This window comes from Mastomys coucha, unplaced genomic scaffold (assembly GCF_008632895.1).
Source record: "Mastomys coucha isolate ucsf_1 unplaced genomic scaffold, UCSF_Mcou_1 pScaffold5, whole genome shotgun sequence".
Taxonomy (NCBI): Eukaryota; Metazoa; Chordata; class Mammalia; order Rodentia; family Muridae; genus Mastomys; species Mastomys coucha.
This window is the reverse complement of record NW_022196911.1, coordinates 38,663,027-38,679,921: the sequence shown is the minus strand read 5'-3', so window position 1 is coordinate 38,679,921 and position 16,895 is coordinate 38,663,027. Positions and strand designations below refer to the sequence as shown.

General features: G+C 47.7%; 1 protein-coding gene across 2 annotated transcripts in view; it reads right to left on the bottom strand.

Annotated features, from left to right (window-relative positions):
* The window catches only part of Ccnjl (cyclin J like), a 63,316-nt gene extending 46,801 nt beyond the window's left edge, over nt 1-16,515 (bottom strand). The window contains exons 1-2 of one of the 2 annotated variants that reach the window (XM_031352238.1): nt 16,435-16,515; nt 15,578-15,682 (exon numbers count right to left, since the gene is read on the bottom strand). In XM_031352238.1, coding sequence (XP_031208098.1) covers nt 15,578-15,640 — 63 coding nt within the window. In that variant the 5' untranslated portion in view covers nt 15,641-15,682; nt 16,435-16,515. Of the gene's footprint in view, nt 1-15,577; nt 15,683-16,070; nt 16,287-16,434 lie in introns of those variants that run through there. The other variant, XM_031352237.1, reaches the window with a different exon arrangement.
* Nucleotides 16,516-16,895: the final 380 nt, after the last annotated feature.

The following is a 16,895-nucleotide window of genomic DNA, read 5'->3' as shown; positions in this document are numbered from 1 at the left end:
AAAGAATATGCAGAGGTGGCGGGGAAGCTCTCCAAAGGCCTGAGTTAGCCCCCAGCCTCCCCTCCTGCTCTCTCTCAGCCTTCGGTTTCAGCCTGAGGAAGGATCTTCAGGACATGAACACCCACTACTCAGACACTGTTTCAACATCCTTCAAAACCAACAGTGCCAGTAACATCCCGTTCTGCAGAAGTTGGGCCCAACTTCCTTCCAGAGGGGTGGGAAGTCACGCCTGTGACATCAGTCATGGGCCCCCTGGAGTCCTCAGCAAATGGCAGTTCCACATATGAGTTTCACATAGCTTCTCATTCCTGAGAGCCACAGTCACTGGCTCTCTAATCAGCATTCAGTACCAGGCCCAGGTACAGCCAGGACATCTGACGGTGACCGTACACTACACATGCCTGCCTATTCACCCTTCACTGGTATGCTATCCCACACATGTCCCTAAGGCCTCCTAACACCCCTAGATAACATTCAGGGTGGCTTTCATCACAGTCCCACCTTCCCAAGGTCTTCGTGTCAGCCAGCCTCCTGTTAAGACCACATCCTTCACACCTCCTGGAATGAGGCTACTCATCCTCCTACACCCTCTTATCTAGGGTCGAACCAGTGTGACCCTACTTCACACTGGTTTGTAATTGATCTGGTCCTTAGAGTTCTCTTCTCTGGGTCCCTCCTCCATCACCTCCTTGTCTTCATCTTTCCCTCCTTCTCTCCCTTACTCCCTCCTCTCCCCTTCTCTTTCTCATAGCCAGCCCAGCGAGCAGCACCTTCTCCTCTTTTCTCCCTGCTCCCCCTCTCTCTGATGGAGATTGAACCAAGGCCTGCACAGTGCTCTGTGACACCGGTCAGCCTTGCTGCTTACTCTTCTGCTAAAGCAGGTCAATGAGACTCCTAGCTCCTGTCTTTCATCTTCAGATTCATTTTATGGCTTCTCCTAGGCACCTTAATGTGAAGCCCACCACCACAGATCAGTGGGAAACTAACTTCCAACACTATTTATGAATGAGGACTCTGCATCCCTGCCCACTCACTCCTGAGTCCCTCAAATGATGGTCAGTTGACAACATGCACCAGTCACTACTGAACACTGGCTTACAAATAGAGGCTCCTCCCTAGACAGGGCTCATCAGTGTCTCCTTCAAATCCGTGTCTACCTAGAATTCCAGACGTGACTGTACTTAGACACTGAATCTTCTTAGGTTAAATCAAGTTAAAATGGGGTCATAATGGATTAGGATTCTTCCTTTAAAGGAAAGAAAATAAGGCTAGATCAGTGGCTCGGTAGTTAAGAGCACTCGCTCCTACACAGGATCAGGGCCCAGTTCCCAGAACCAGAACAACTGTGGCTCACAGCTATCCATGAGCCCAAGGGACCCAATGCCATTTTATGACTTCCAAGGGTCCCAGGCATGCAAGTAAGTGGTATACAGACATACATACAGGTAAAACACTCACACATGTAAGATAGATCTTAAATCTTTCTTAACTGGGGGAAAAAAAAGACAGACTCACAAAAAGAAGACGTAAAGACGTAAAGAGAGAAAATCTTGTGAAGACAAAGAACAAGAGAGATGCAACTGAAAGCCAAGGAGGATCACAGACTGCCATCAGCCACCAGAAAGTGGGAGAGGTGGGAATGGATCCCCTCTGTGACAGCATGGTTACATATCTGTACCTCAGAACCAGGGGGACACATTCCTGCTGTTGTAAATCCCAGAGCTCCTTTTTTGTTACAGCAGTCCTGGCAACTACATTCATCTCTCAAACTCCAGACTCAAGGAACCAAGAGTTCAGGAGACAGCCATAGATCTTCCATGTACTTTGCAAGCCGGCTCAACAAGGGTAAAGGGCTACATTCCAGTCACAGGGGCTCCTGGTGCTTGGTGCACAGTCAGTTGGGAGGGGGGGATGGATGAAAAGTACCACATAAAAGGGCTGCTAGGAATGTTTGAGTAATTATTTCTTTCTCCTCCCTGTCTTCCTTCCTTCTTCAGACAGGAACCTAGGCTGTCTTCCAACTTGCTATGTGTCCAAAGATGACTTTGAACTTGAACTTTTGATTCTCCTGCTCCCACTTCCTGAGAACTGGAATTATAGGTATGTGCCACCATGCTGTTTTACGTGATGCTGAGGATACAATGCAGAGTTTTGTGCATGCTAAGCAGGCACTAACCAACTGGACTGCACACATTCTCAGTGTCTCTGAAGCAAGTTTGATAACCAGATGAAATTATGTGTACAGGGGATTCTTTAGGCAGTCTCCGGTAGGCACCCTGTAAAGGTGTCTGGTACAGAGCAAACTTCCTGAGGTGGGCAGCATGTCCTTCAGCATCACTAGACAGTGTTTCCTTCTGAAACTCTCCAAGAACAATGTTTGCTGTGAAAACAATGGACACACCCAGCTACAGAGCTCCTGTATTCCAACCGAGGAGCAACACACAGCTTTTCGCTTCTATCCACTGGTTCTCTTGATTCTCGTGCCTCTTCCTGTACTGGGTCACATACCACTGCCTTGAATGGCCACAACACCCTTGATAAGCAGGGTCCAATACCTGTGAGCCAGTATACCTGCCTCACATTCTTCTCAACGCTTTTTTATATGCTTTGGGGATCAGGTGTGAACTTCTAGGGAGACCAGCACACCAAAAGCCAACACTCCTGGTCCATCTCCCTATCTTCCTCCAAATCACCAGGCTAGCTCCTGTGGGGCTCATGCTTTGCATGGCTGTCCCATGCTGTCCTGAGCAGCCCCTCTCATACCTGTTTTTGCCTGCCCCCATCTTTCAAACAACATCCTCTATACTTCAATAGGCAAAGGAGGTGAATGGTGCAGAGTCATACTGAACTTTTCAACCTACTAGCTTTGTGGACTCAGGTAAGTTATTCAGTTCTCAGAACTTGACATCTATAAAGACATGGGACCCACTAGAGGGGGTCACAAGAGGGCTTAGCACCAGAAGGGAAATCCATCTCTTAGCAGACGGTTGAGCACCCGTTTAATGTTGGCTACAGACATCAACGTCCCAGCATACAATAAACACTGGTTAAAGGTATGCTGTCATTACCGGCTCTTATAGCCACTAGTATATGGCCGTAAGTAGTTTTATATGAATGTCCTCAGGTATGCTAAGGTTCTCAGGACAGATTCTGGGATATAGTTTCCTCTGACAGAGCATCAGGATGCATCAGATTATATATGGAGCTCATTAAGTGCTGCAGATGAAGAGGCCCCAGAGTGGACCACACTCTGCAGTCCAGTTGGTTAGTGCCAATAAAGCTAAGATGATCCAAAGAGATATCTGAAGTCTGCTTTCCCCTCCCCCCAACCCCTGACTCAGAGGCAGCAGAGCCTAATAGTGGATACACTGACTTCTTCTCTCCTGAGTAGGATTTCCTCCATGAGAAATGTTACCTCCTGGGTGGTCCCCATCCGTGGCAAGGTATTCCCATTGATCTGACAAGCTTTCCCAGAAACAACTTCACAGTTAGCTTTGAAAGCAGTCATAAGAGCTGGATGAAATTTTACAAGATTATAATCTCCAGACGCTAAGGCAGGAGGTGGGCAAGTCTGAGGCAAGCCTGGACTACATAGTGACTCCGTCTGTAAATACACAGAACTCTGAAAACTCAACTCCTTCATATGCAGGGCGATGGAGCATTGTCTCTGTGGCTGGGCTCAGGAAATGCATGTAGAGAAGTGGATGAGAAGGCACAAGGGCTAAATGTTCCCAGCATCGAGTCTTCGTTTGTAGCTCTGTCAGAACCAGAGTTAGCAGAAAAGGAGACTGTAGCACAAAGTCAGAAATCTGTACAACTAACACCAACCAGCCTTCTCGCCCAGCTGGGCGATAGCCCAGCTGTTATCAGTTCGAGGGCTGCCATCACCAGTTGCAACTGTCTCTGCATATACAGACATCAACTTCTTGACTCACTGCAAACGCCCATTAAAAGTAAGTCTTAGGTCAAGCCTTTAATCCCAGCACTCAGGAGGCAGAGGCAAGTGGATTTCTGTGAGTTAGGGGCCAGTCTGGACTACATAAGAGTTCTAACCCAGCCAGGGATATACAGGGACAACAACAACAACAGCAAAGCTACGTCTTCGCTAAGGTGAAACTCTGGGGACAGCAGGTAGCAAGATGTCATAAATATAACCTTCCTACTTACTAGGGGCCTTAGGCACATGTTTCAGGTCTTGAGGTTGTTTTTTTTATAAGTATGATAGAGTTATGGACCTGGGCTACCTGTCCCTCCAGACTGTGGTAACAGGGAAGCCCTGGGAGCCAGCAGTGGGCCATAACGCACAGTCTTTGGTTGCATAAAGCACCTTTGGTGAACGTGCACTGACAGCACCTCCTGCTTAGGACAAGGAGATGCAGCCCTCGCCCTCAGGAGTTAGCCATGTGGAAGGGAGGCAGGGACAGGTGGCTCTCTGGGGCTTGCTGGCCATTAGTGTAGGGAATAGAAAAACCTTGTCTCAAAAATATAAGGTAAGCAAGGCAGGGTGACACACATCTTTAATCCTGACATTCAGGAGACAGAGGCAGGTGGATCTCTGTGAGTTCAAGGGCAAACTGGTCTATATAAAGAGTTCTAGGCCAGCCAAGGTTGCATAGGGAGGGCCTGAAATATGCACACACACACACACACACACACACACACACTGGGGGAGGCAGACAGACCGAGAGTGCAAAATACATTTGTCTAAAAAAAAAATTTTAATAGTTTAAAAAAAAATCAAGGGCAACAGACCCGACAAATAATAACAAAAAAATCATAATGGTTAGATCCAGAGTCAGAGGGGCTCTGAACTGATTGAATTTTTTTTTTTTCTTATGACTAAAAGTAGCCGCATTGGAGAAGATAAGGCTATCTAGGAGGTTCACTCTAATGACTCCAGACTCTGGCACCATCTGCTCCAGTGACCTGCAAGGGACCCCGAGCCTCAGGATAATTGAAACTCTGCTTCCAAAGCATCCAATTACCGAGCGCCTGCCACTTGCAGTACACACTGCAGCGCCAGGGTTAAGAAGGGGCAAGAGCTTGCCAGCAGAGACTCCCAACCCCTCACAGGGTTGTGGGGTCCATTCCCTGCTACAACTAGGAGTTCATGGGCATTTGAGGGGCGCAGGAGGGCGCCCTTGCCCATGCCTTTCTGTTTTGGGGGTCCTTCTTGCTCTGGGATCCTGGTCTTTTTTAAACACACATCCAATGAGACATCGCTTTAGCTCATCCAAGGGCACTCATTTTTTAAAAGCGATTTTATGTAGGCCAGCCAAGTTACTGGGAAGCAGGCGTCCTCACCAGCAATAGCATACATTGCCGTACCCTCTTGAGAATTTGACCGGTGACAAGTAAGGTTCTTAATGACCATATGTTGTCACACGACAGCTCCGTTTTAGGAACTTATTCCTAGACAGACAGGTAGATAAGGCTTATCACCACAATTCTATAGACAATTAAGTGATTCGATTAAAGTAGCCCAATGGCTGGTCAAACTGCTATAGTCCTGAAAGACAAATGATGAATCCAAAACCATCATATTAAGCTGAAAAGAGAGAGACGAGGAGGGCATGTGCTTTTCCATTTATATGCTCATAGAACTCTAGGAAAGACTAAGTCTAAGCTGTAAGAGGAAGCAGTTGATTAGGGATGGCCTGGGGTTGGGGTCAGGACTGGATGACTGAGGGGAACAAGGAAGGGGCTTCTTTGGTAACCATAACATCCTCTGAGTTGATTGTGTTAGTTACATGTTTATATGCAGCTTTGAAAACTCATAATACGCTGCGTACTGTACTCACACTTCAGACCTGTACACCTTGCTATGTGCCAGTATGTCAGTCACACTTAAAAACTTGGTATAAGCAAGTAAGCTTTGGAATGTAATCCTACAGCAAGAAGAATAATCAAACCATGATACAACCCTAAAGTAAAACATGGTGCGTGATGTTGGCAATGAAAATTTAAAGACATGGGCTACACATAGTGGCACTTAATTTAGGACTTGTGGCTACAGCAGAAGGCTCAGGGGTTCACAACTTGCCTGGATTTTTTTTTTTCTGAATTGTGTATGGGAGTTTAGCCTGTATGTGTTTGTGCATCATATGAGTGCAGTACCCAGGAGGACCAGAAGAGAGTGTTGGATTCCCTAGAACTGGAGTTAGAGATAGTTGTCATCTATCATGTGGGTGCTGGGAATTGAACCCATGTCCTCTGGAAGAGCAAAGCAGCCAGTGTTCTTAACCACTGAGCTATCCCTCCAACTTCTCTTGTGTTTATTTTTGCAATTTTCTAAACAAAGTCCCTCACCCCACCTTGTGTGTGTATGTGTGTATGTGTGTGTGTGTGTTTTGTGTGTTTGGTCTAATGTTATTTATGTTAATTTGGTCTCCAAAATTACACAGGAATCTGTTCGTCTGTATGTAAGATGTTGAGGATCCAAGTTGGTTTTGATTGGTAAATAAAGACTAGTTATAGTTTCATAATCAAAATTAAGTTATTTAATAATGGCCAATGGCAGGGAGATGGAGGCAGGACTTTTAGAACTTCTGAGCAAAGGATTGAGAGAGAAGGAAGGAGTTAGATGCCATACCAGGAATGGAGTAGCTGCCACGCCTGAGAAGTAAAGGACAGAGAGACAGCCAGCATGTAAGAGCCAGGGAAGAGCAGCCCCAGGCCCCCTGCCCCTGCCCCCTCCCAACTGGGTCTAGGGCAACAGTGGAATAGAAATTTCAGGAATATCAAAGGGGAGGTGTTAGCCACATGGAGGTTTGGGCTTGGCCCAGCCATTGAGCTGCTTAAGGCATATGAAGATATAAGTCTGCGTTCTGTGTGTCTTTCATTTGGGAACCCAGGACATGAACATGGCCGTAGCTGCTGCTAGGATGATTAGAGAAGAGATTAGTTGACAACTGCAATGTGTGTGTGTATGTGTGTGTGTGTGTGTGTACAGGTTAGTGTCACCTCATTTTGCCAAGTGTATACACTCTAGAAAATCTCTGACTACATTCCTGTTTGCCCAAGGGGCTGAATCTTAAGAAGGTAAAGACCAAGCCAGGGGCGAAGGCTCAGGGCCAGTTCCAGCCTTACAGCCTTTCCTTAGCTATTGAGTACAGGCTTCCCTAGCAATCACATTGCCAACCCAGTCTTTGCACCCTATGCTTCAGAGACTGCAGGGGCACTAAAAGCACACATCCTTGTCTTCTCTCAGAGACAGTGCGTGGCCCAGAAATCAAAAGAATCGGGCTTCCATGGGACAAGAAGCCCTGAGATCAAGTCTCCCCTGGGTCCTGAGCTCACACCAACTACTTTGGCGCCCAAAGGCCTGAGGTTTCAAGCGCACACACAGAGTCCTCATTCATATTTTGTACACTCCTCTTACGAGACATTTACAAGGGGTTGGGCTTCATGGTACAGGCCTGTGATTCCAGCTATTTGTATTGTCTCAAAACAAAAAGGACAAAAAAAAAAAGGGGGGGGTGGGGCTGAGAATATAGTTCAATGGTACAGCATTGTATGCTCTACTAGTTAGCATGTGTGAGGTCCTCAGTTCCCAATATCACACACACACGCACACACACACACACACACACACACACAGATGTGGTTCACTGGCGTCAGGGGCTGAATGCCATCTGAAGTGCCATTTAGGCCCCCAGAAGCTTTGCGTCCTTCTTGAATAGTCTCTTCTGCCATCAGCGTCCTCCTCCTGAACAACTCAAGTCTGGGACCAGGGAGCTATGGGTCTGGAGGAGCGGGCCTGAAGGAAGAGAGGGGTCAAGGTGGGGATGTGTATCAAAGCATGTCCAAACCTGGAAATCTTGTCCTTAGATGGGCAGGAATAGGATTACTCCCAGCCACTGCCCCAGGCATTAATGTCCCAGCGCAGGTAACCCTAGGCTCCACACCTTTGCCACACCAGAGGATTAGCCAGTAGACAGGCTAAATAAACTTCCTTTCCCCTTTTAAGATCATGTCCAGAAGTACCTGGAATGTACTCCTCATCAGATGAGGCACCCCCAGCACCCCTGGCCTGCCAATGATGTACATTCATTCCCCCAAAGGTTTAAATAGCCTTTGTTCTCCCCCAATAAATGGAGCCAGTTCTTGAAGCTGTTCCCAGGTGGGTGGTCTCTGCTAGTGCACTCACTACTGACCAAGACCCTGCCACCCTCATTCCCCATGCCACCCCACCCCCGCTAGACCCTTCCCCCCATAATAAATAAACTTCCCTCCCTTCAGTCCAGCCAGGTGCACAACAGGGCTTGACTACTCTGGACAGAGTGTTAAGTCAGCTTTGCAGTTCACACAGCGGGAAAAGCCTTATCATCTTAAATTGTAGTCACTTCAGGAAGAAACTGCCAAGGCCAGCTGCTTACCACAGCCATGAAGTAGCCCTGCTGCTACAAGCAGGCCGGTACTTGACAAGACCAATACTCTTAGCTCTACACTGGGCCGACTCAACCATCAACAGTAGCCAGGATCTCTTTTTATTTAAAGAAATGGGTGTGTCTCAGACATATGGAAAATGGCCCTGGGTATGTTTGGAAGCCAAAAGAGGAAAGGGAGTGGAAAATCCAAGTGGACAGTAACCAAGCTGGACTGTTTTGTTTATTGGCTAATTTATTTGCTCTTTTAGGGATTCAACTTAGGGTCTCAAGAAGGCTAGGCAAGCACCCTTCCACTGAGCTGTATTCTCTTCCTTTATATCATTATTTATTGCTTATTTATTTTGTGTTTTTGAGATAAGGTTTTACTACGTTGCCCAGGATGGCCTAGAGCTCTCTATGTAACGCAGGCTGTCCTTAAATTCAAGGCAGTCTTCCTGGCCTAGTCTTTTGAGTGTTGGGATTGACAAAATGAGCCACTACACCCAGTTTTCCTCTGACCCTTTTAAAGTTAACTTTTGAGACAGGATATCCGTAAGTTGTCTTAGGCCAGCCTTTAATTTGCTCTGTAGCCTAGGCCGGCTTTGAACTTCCAACCTGCCTCAGCTTCTTAAGTAGTGGGTTTGAAGGCCTGCACCATTAGGCTTGGCCTAGTCAGATTTCTGAACATGGACCTAGAGCACTTTTTTTTTTTAAGGGAGACAGAGGCTTGGCCTAGTGTAGGGAAATTAAAGGAATTTAAGAGAACAAGTTGACAAGTAACAACAACTGCTCCGTTTACCAAAGGGCAGGTGGTGGCAGAGGCTAGGTTTCCTCAAGGCAAGGATCGACCAGAGGCTGCTCATGACAGTAGCCTTTCCAAATGGCAGGAGTGAGGCCAGCGCCTGCAGCTGCTATCTTCTGGGGGTGGTTTAGGAGAAGCATAGTTCCTTGAGACTATAGCGTAACAAAACACACTACGGTTGTCTTGAAGGACAGAGCTTAAATCCCCTTCTGGCTCAGCTTATGTTTCTACTCTTTGCTAAAACACTTTTTTCCCCAAGAAAGTAAATTTAAGACAGTTATTCACTCTGTGCCTTACAAGGGCCCCACTGCAAAATGGGCGAATCCTAGCCCAGGAACCAAGGTGAGGATCAACAAGATAGACATGGACAGATCCTAGCAAGGTGTAAAACTTCTATTAAGTATAGCAGCCCCAATAGCATCACCACGGGACAAAACCTCTGTTGTCCCTGTTTTGGAAGATAACTCTAATAAATGCAATCACAAACTACTAAAAAAAATTTTTGTTTTGTTTTTTTACTAATCCACTGGTTCAAAAGACATGGTTTCACAGAATTGGAGACATAGCTTAGTGGAATAGTGCTTACCTAGCAACCACAGGCCCTGGGTCTGATCCCCAGCATTGCAAACAAAACCAAAGCAACTGGGAGCCTAAGTCTCACTTAGTAAGGTTTTCTCAGTGTGCACTGTAGTTTCAGGAAGTAGGAGAAATGTGCCTGATGGCAAGGTGCTGAAGATCTTAATCTGGGGCAGGATGAGTAGACTCTTAGGCACTCTTCACTCTTTGACTCCATTCCAGGAGACAGGACTATCTGGTGGAAAGCTTGTAGGCTTTAGAGCCCAGAAAACTAGATCTACTATGTCATGCCAAGGTGGGAAATGACCTTGTGGCTTTGGGAGGGTGAATGTACCTCTAAAACCTCCAAAGTCAGGTCTTAATGCCAAGCCAGCATTAAATCATAGGCATAAAGAAGGGTCCTCAAACACTCTCTTTGCTTGCTTTCATAACCCTTCCTCCCGATTGGAGAGTAAGGGCTATAAACTGAACATAAGTCCAAAGCAGATGAGAGCAAGCTTTATCTATATTTGTTGCTTATTTGGGGACAAAATCAGGAAGGCAAATTGATTTTGCCTCACACCCCCGACTGAGATCTGGGAGAAATTATTTCTATTATCTGAGCTCAATATGTAGTCATTCTCCCAAGCTTACAGCGTACTTTGGTCTAGGACAGGACACTTGCTTCTGTGGCTAATTATTTTCTTATGAGCCCTCCCATCATCATCTGAGAGCAGAGTACCCAGGTGTCTAGGGAGCTAAGAAGGGGCTTTCTCCTTGATCCTGGCTCTGACCTTGCAGCCAGCACTGTGGTCTGCTTCAGGTGAACCAGGAGCCCATTTGTGCCAAAGACCAGATACAGGGTCCCAGAAAAACACATCTGCACAGCTATCTACGCAACACGGCCCAGTGAAGTCCACCTGGTTCCTTTCTCTAACTCCTCAGCATGCTTTGTTTGTATCAAGGAAGGCAGCGGCTCCTGAGTTCTCTCTGCACCAGACACTGGCCTGGGAATGTTGCGGCACAATGGCCCACAAGCTGCTCACAGCCTAGTTGGAGAAAGTAACGACTGCACAGGTTAAAAAAAAGATCACAAAATAGTAGGTGCAAGATTAGTAGGGCTAGGACACATGGTGGGGAGGGCAAAGCTTTCGAGATGAAGGTGAGCCTCAAGGTAGGTGCTGTCTGTGCCCTACGTCTATGTGCATCCCAAGCTTATGCAAACCTATTAGGTAGAAGACTAAGGACTGTATTAACTTTAAACTTAGGAGGATGCATTCTCTGGGGGAACAAAAAAGTAGCTCTAGGTTTTAATGGGATACTCAAGAGGGTATAGGCCATAAAAAAATATCACTGCCGCCATCCTCCATGTCTCCCATGATATGATTGTCTCTCATGTTCAGTGCATAGGTGAACCCAATTCTCCTGTAGAAGCTACAGCTAATGGTCAACCTGCAGCAGTTAGGTTGGAAGGGGCGGGGCTAGGGGGCAGTATGTTTTAGGATTAAGGGGTCTTCTAGAGATGCTACAGGACTGAGAAGGGATGAATTTAAGGGCTTAGTGTGGGATAGAGGTGGCCTGGAAAGGGAGAAGTGGGAGACATTTCTCCAGAGACATTCAATAGAAAGATACCCTGCCTCCAATTAGTTCCTGATGCCTATTCAGGCTGGGTGGAAGGCCATTGGGTGAGCCATCTCATCCCTGGGCTTTTAGCAAACTGCTTTGGCCCTTTAACTTTGAGCCTTACCCACCATCACACACTGGTCTCATACGATGTCAACACCCTTTTTTCTTTCTGGGAAAGGGGGGTAAGGTAAATTCTCATATAGTCCAGATTGGCCTCCAACTTGCTGCATAGCTAAGACTGGCCTTGAACTCCTGATCTTCCTGCCTCCACTTCCCAAGTGTTGAAATTATGGTTGTGTGCTACCACACACAGCTAAGATGCCTTTTAAAAGAAAAACAAACAAACAAAAAACTCAAATGGAACATGTGTGGCTCACATGCATGTTTGCATGTGTGTGGTCATTCTTATGAGTGTACATGTATGAAGATGCCTGAAAGTTAACTCGGAATGTTTTCTCCATTCATGCTTTATTTATTGAGGCGAGGTCTCTTGCTGAACCTGGAAGTTCCCATTGCCCTTACGATAGCTTCTCTCTGCCTCCCAAGTGTTTGAATTACAAGGGAGATTTGAACTCTGGTCTTCACACTTGCATGGCAAGCACTTTATCTATTGAGCCACCACCCCCGCCCCCAGAACCCTGAAATAGCTTTCTTATAGGTATCACTGTCACATTTAGGGACCCCATGAGAAACAAACCCAAGCCTTAGCTGAGGGCACATTATATGAAGGAGTCGACTGGTCTCCCACACAATAATCCTATGGAGGAAGACAGGACACGAGACAGGACACATATACCTTCTACATAGCTCATATTCTTAGACTGTCTCCGTTGATCCTTATATTCCTAAACACAATATCTCCCTAGTTTATGGGAGAAAATATTGATTGATTCATTGTCATCATTTGAACATACAAAGAAGCCTCCATTCTAGGTATCAAGGCCCCAGAGCAGCCTGAGACGGACTTAGGCAGACTCTTGTGAAGCATATATTTTTAGAATCAGGGGAAAGATAGCAAACTAATGGAAGACAATTTCAGAAACGAGTAAATGCTATAAAGAGACTAAAGCAGGGTGATCTAATAATCCCATGGGGGAATAATAAATTACTGGGAGGTTACTGCGAGACAGACTGAGAAACACAAACTGCAAAAGGACAGCCAGTACTAAGGGCCTGAGGCATAAAGACTATTGACAAGTTCAAGGGAAAGAAAGGAAGTCCATGTGGCTCCAAGGGAGGGAGACGAGACAAGATAAGAGAGTAGACCAGGGAGGCTACGTCAGGCACTCCAGGTAATAGCATGGACTGGCAATTTTATTTGGACATGGGAATAGGTGTTTTACCTCCAAGTATAGCTGTGTACTGTGTGCACCCAGTGTCCACAGAAACCAGAATAGTGGGAGCTAGATACCCTAGGACGGAAGTTACAGATTGCTGTGAGCAGCCATTGTGGGTGCAGGGAATTGAACCTGGGTCTTCTGCAGGAGCCGACAGTGTTCTTAATCACTGAACCATCTCTCCAGTCCCCTGAGAATTTTATTTAAAGTACAAGAGGTCTTGAAGCAAGAAACTGACACAATGGAATTCTGGTTATAGGGAAAGAACGAGCCATAGCATCTGGGCTGAGAGCAGGTAAATTAGCTCAGGAGATAACTGTTGCTAGCTTCCATACAGCACCTAGATTTATTTATATGGTATTAAGTCTTCCACGTTGTCAGTATGGTGCTACACCAGACTCTTTCATCCAACAAAGTGGGGCTCCTACTATTCCCGAGATGGCAGCTGTACTCTCTGCAGCCACCAGGAGAGGATGGCTGCTAGTGGTTCCACAAAAGCAATTGGACAGCCTGTATGCAAACATGCTTTGTGTTTGTCCTCAACAGTGAACAAAGGGTGAATGTCCAGCGTGTGCCAGGCACTTGGAAAGTTGTTCTGTAGTACTGGGAACACATTATTAGAGTTGATGTTTAATTAAAAAAAAAAAAATCCTGTCTGGGAGAGACAAAAGGCCAGCCCTTGGTCCTCAAAGACAGGAGATCGGCGGGGTACCAGTCCCTTTACCATGTGTGTTCACTCAAAACTCCACCAAGCTAAACGTTCTTTAACACCTTTGAAGAGGGAGAAAAAAAGTAAGAAGACAGTCGATAGTATTTGGAGGAAAAGCAACATTGTAACTAAAAGGACATGAGACTTGACCCTAAGGTCAGCTTCAAGCCTGGAGTGTCTCAGGGAAGTAACTCTGGAGTTAACATTGTTTCCACAAAGCCTTTTCCCTCCATGCCCTAAGCTACAAGCAGAAATGGCAACCACTTAAACTCTGTTAAATCAGAAAGGCATGCTCTCCAGTGGCCCTCACTACCTGCATTCAGCCAGTACTTCTCGAAAGGGCTAAGGATACACTGTTTCCTGTACAACCAACCCTACCTCCTCTGGCTCTGCTTTCTGGCCTGGCACTTCTGACCCTCCAGCCTCTGAGAGCTGAGTTAAACGCATTCACTCCCATGCCCTGCTTTTGCAAAGAACCACCAGGACCCAATTTTGTCTCCAGATCTTCAGACTGGAACATTCTGTTCTGGACAGAGCAAAGTAACACGGGAAAGCTATGCCAGAGAAAGACAGGTCAGCAGGTAGAGGAAAAGAGAGAGAGAAAAAATAAAGCATCTGTGTGACTAGAAGAGATTCACTCCCCAATGAGGCAAATCCCGCCCCCACCCACCAGAGAATCTGGGGACGCTATAAAAGGTCTTCCACAGACACTGAGTATGTATGTGCTGAAAGTGGGAGTCCAATTCTGCAGGGACCCACGAGCCCCAATAAGACAACTTCTGTCCTACACTGGCCTGACAAACCAGTTGAGACTACCTCTACCCTAAATTCATGTCCATCTAGAACCTGAGAATCTGACCTTACTTGAAAGTCATATCCTTTCAGAGGAACCCGTACAATTACATCCTACTAGGTTAGGGTGGGCTTCTATGAGAAAACACACACAGACCTTTAGACAGGGGATGACACACAGGCAGATACTTTGAGGGAGTTAAGAGCATTCAAAAGGCTGAGGCAACCAGACCATGAATTTGCGGACCGCTTGGATTATACAGTAAACCTACAGTTAGCCTGGGCTCCATAACAAGACTATCTCAAAAGCAAAAGGAAAGATCATCTTTTGTATCCTTCCAACATCCGAGAATACATTTTCACAGCAGGATGCCCGCCAGCCTCTAGTACTTTGTCACAGTAGCTCTGCTTCCATTTGGCAAACCAATTCTCTAAACAATCCTTCCCAGCCCAGGGACAGGAAGGAAGAAACAGAGAAGCCTCCAGCCCTCTGGGTTTACCCAGCTTCCCAGTGGCTAACAGCAGCTTCGACTCGCCTCAGGAGGTGAATTGAGAGGGGATCAAGTTTCAGCCATCCCACCTTCTACCACAGGAGGCCAACTGGCAGGGGAGTTTGTGTTTTCTCCCTTAGCTTTCTAGTCTGCAACCTCTTTCAGTTAAGTTTAGTGTGTCTTTTCTTTCTCTCGGTTTTTTTTTTTTTTTTTTGAGACAAAGTGTCCCACTATGTAGCCCTGTGCTTCCTGGATGCTTCAGCTGGCCTTGAACTTGTGGAGATCCTTCTGATGTCTCCACAGTGCTGGAATTATGCCAGGCCTGACTTTTAAATTTCAATCATTCAGTTCCTTAACAATGAAGTCCCACCGTCTACCTAATATTTCTTTACACTGAACTGTAACTTTACTACGTTTACATAAACTTATTTAGGCATCTGCTCTACCACTGAGCTAGGGACCAGTCTAATAATTTTATTTTAAAAGCAATTGCTTCATCATTATTACAATAAAGGGGAAAATTAGTATCGTGTATAGTATGTGGTATTATGTGTCTTTGATATACACACTGAAATGGATACACAGTATATTTTAAAATTCCATTCTTGTACTATGTAAAGTAATCTCGGAAGGAAATCCAATAGGATAGGAACTATTCTTCATTTAGTTGTCTGGTGCTTTGCACTCTTGCAAAACCTACTTCAAGTTCTTGGATCTCCAGGTCCTTTCCCTGGAGGAAGACCACACTCTCCGTGAAGGTAAAGGAGCAGGCGCACAAATAGAAAAGCACCAAGAGATGAGTTCTGAGTTCCCACGCGGGGCATCCTGAAGACTCGAGACCGAAAGTGACTCTAAATACCCAGTCCTTGCGAGTGACAAGGGCGGGGGTGACTGACCTTCTCGCGCAGAGTGCAGTGTACGTCCGAGGCGACGCGCCCTTCCCACCACGGCTCATCCATCACCGCCGCAGATGAGAGGCTACCGGGATCTCGGGGCGTACCCTGCAAGGACACCAGGAGCTTCAGCGACCGGAGACACTTCCTCCACCCCGCCCTCGGTGACCCTGATCCTCCTCGGTCCCTGTCCCAGTCCCGGACGGGCGCCCCCTCCTGCCCTCCACGGTGGAGCTGGCTATCGCCCCGCTGTCCTGAAGGGCCAGTAGTGTCCCTCCTCCCCTCCCTCCGCCCGCCCAACCTGGGTCGATCTGGAACTGTGTGCAACAACTTGCAGAATATCCAATGTCCCCCTCTGCAAAAGTTGCAAAGTTGCCGGCTGCGGTAGCTCTCCCGGGGCTGGCTGGGTCACTGGCTCAGAGTCCCCAACTCCTCCCCCGCCGCCTAGCCTTTGTCCTGCTCGCACATCCTGCCCTCGAGCCGGGGCGAGACTCACGCATCGCTGTCCCCGCGTGGGGGGCCGCGGGTGGCGGGTCCCTTCCCGCACCGGGCACGTAGTGCCCACCGGTAGCCGCCCGAACCCTGGCCCCTCGTGCTCGCGACCGCCGCCTCCGCAGCTCGTCCCGCCCGGCCACCGGCGCGCCCCTGCGTGCGCTCGGTCCCGCCGCGGCTCGCAGTTCGGGCCGCCGGGGGCCTCCCTCCCTCGCTCGGGGAATTGGGGGCCGGGCCTCGCGCATGCGCCGCCAGCGCCCCGCGCCCGCGGGGCGGGGGGCTGGGAATGGCAGTCTTTCTTTCCCCGGCGCTGGGCTGCGCTTCCTGCCCACCCTCCTCCCTCGCCCAGGCGGAAGGCTAGGCTTCACCTTCCCTGGGACTCTTGGGGGGATCCCCAGTCACCCTGCCCCCTTGATCCTGGGGCGCGGGGGACGCCGCGCCACCTGCGTGCGCCGCGCGTGGATCCAGCGGCCAGGACGCCCCCAGAAAGTTCTGACTTCCGCATGCGCTGCTCCTGCCAACCTGCAGACGCTTCCACCTGTCTTTCTCTCTTTTTTTTTTTTTTCAGCCTGTCCTGGGATGGGGAGGTAGATTTTCAAACAATTCCCACAGGAGCCCCAGAAAAGCCACCCTTGGATACGCACGAGTTCCTCTTTATAAAGGGGGCTCAGTGAGTATTTTATTGTGCTCTCCAGCGTGCATCCATGCCGAGCATTGCAGGGAAACAGTCCTTGTGGCAGGTTGCGGGATAGAAAGCCCTTTTAATTCACTTGTTTTCAGAAAGGCGTTTTCTGGAGTCCGCGGTATAATGACATAACATCCTGCTGTG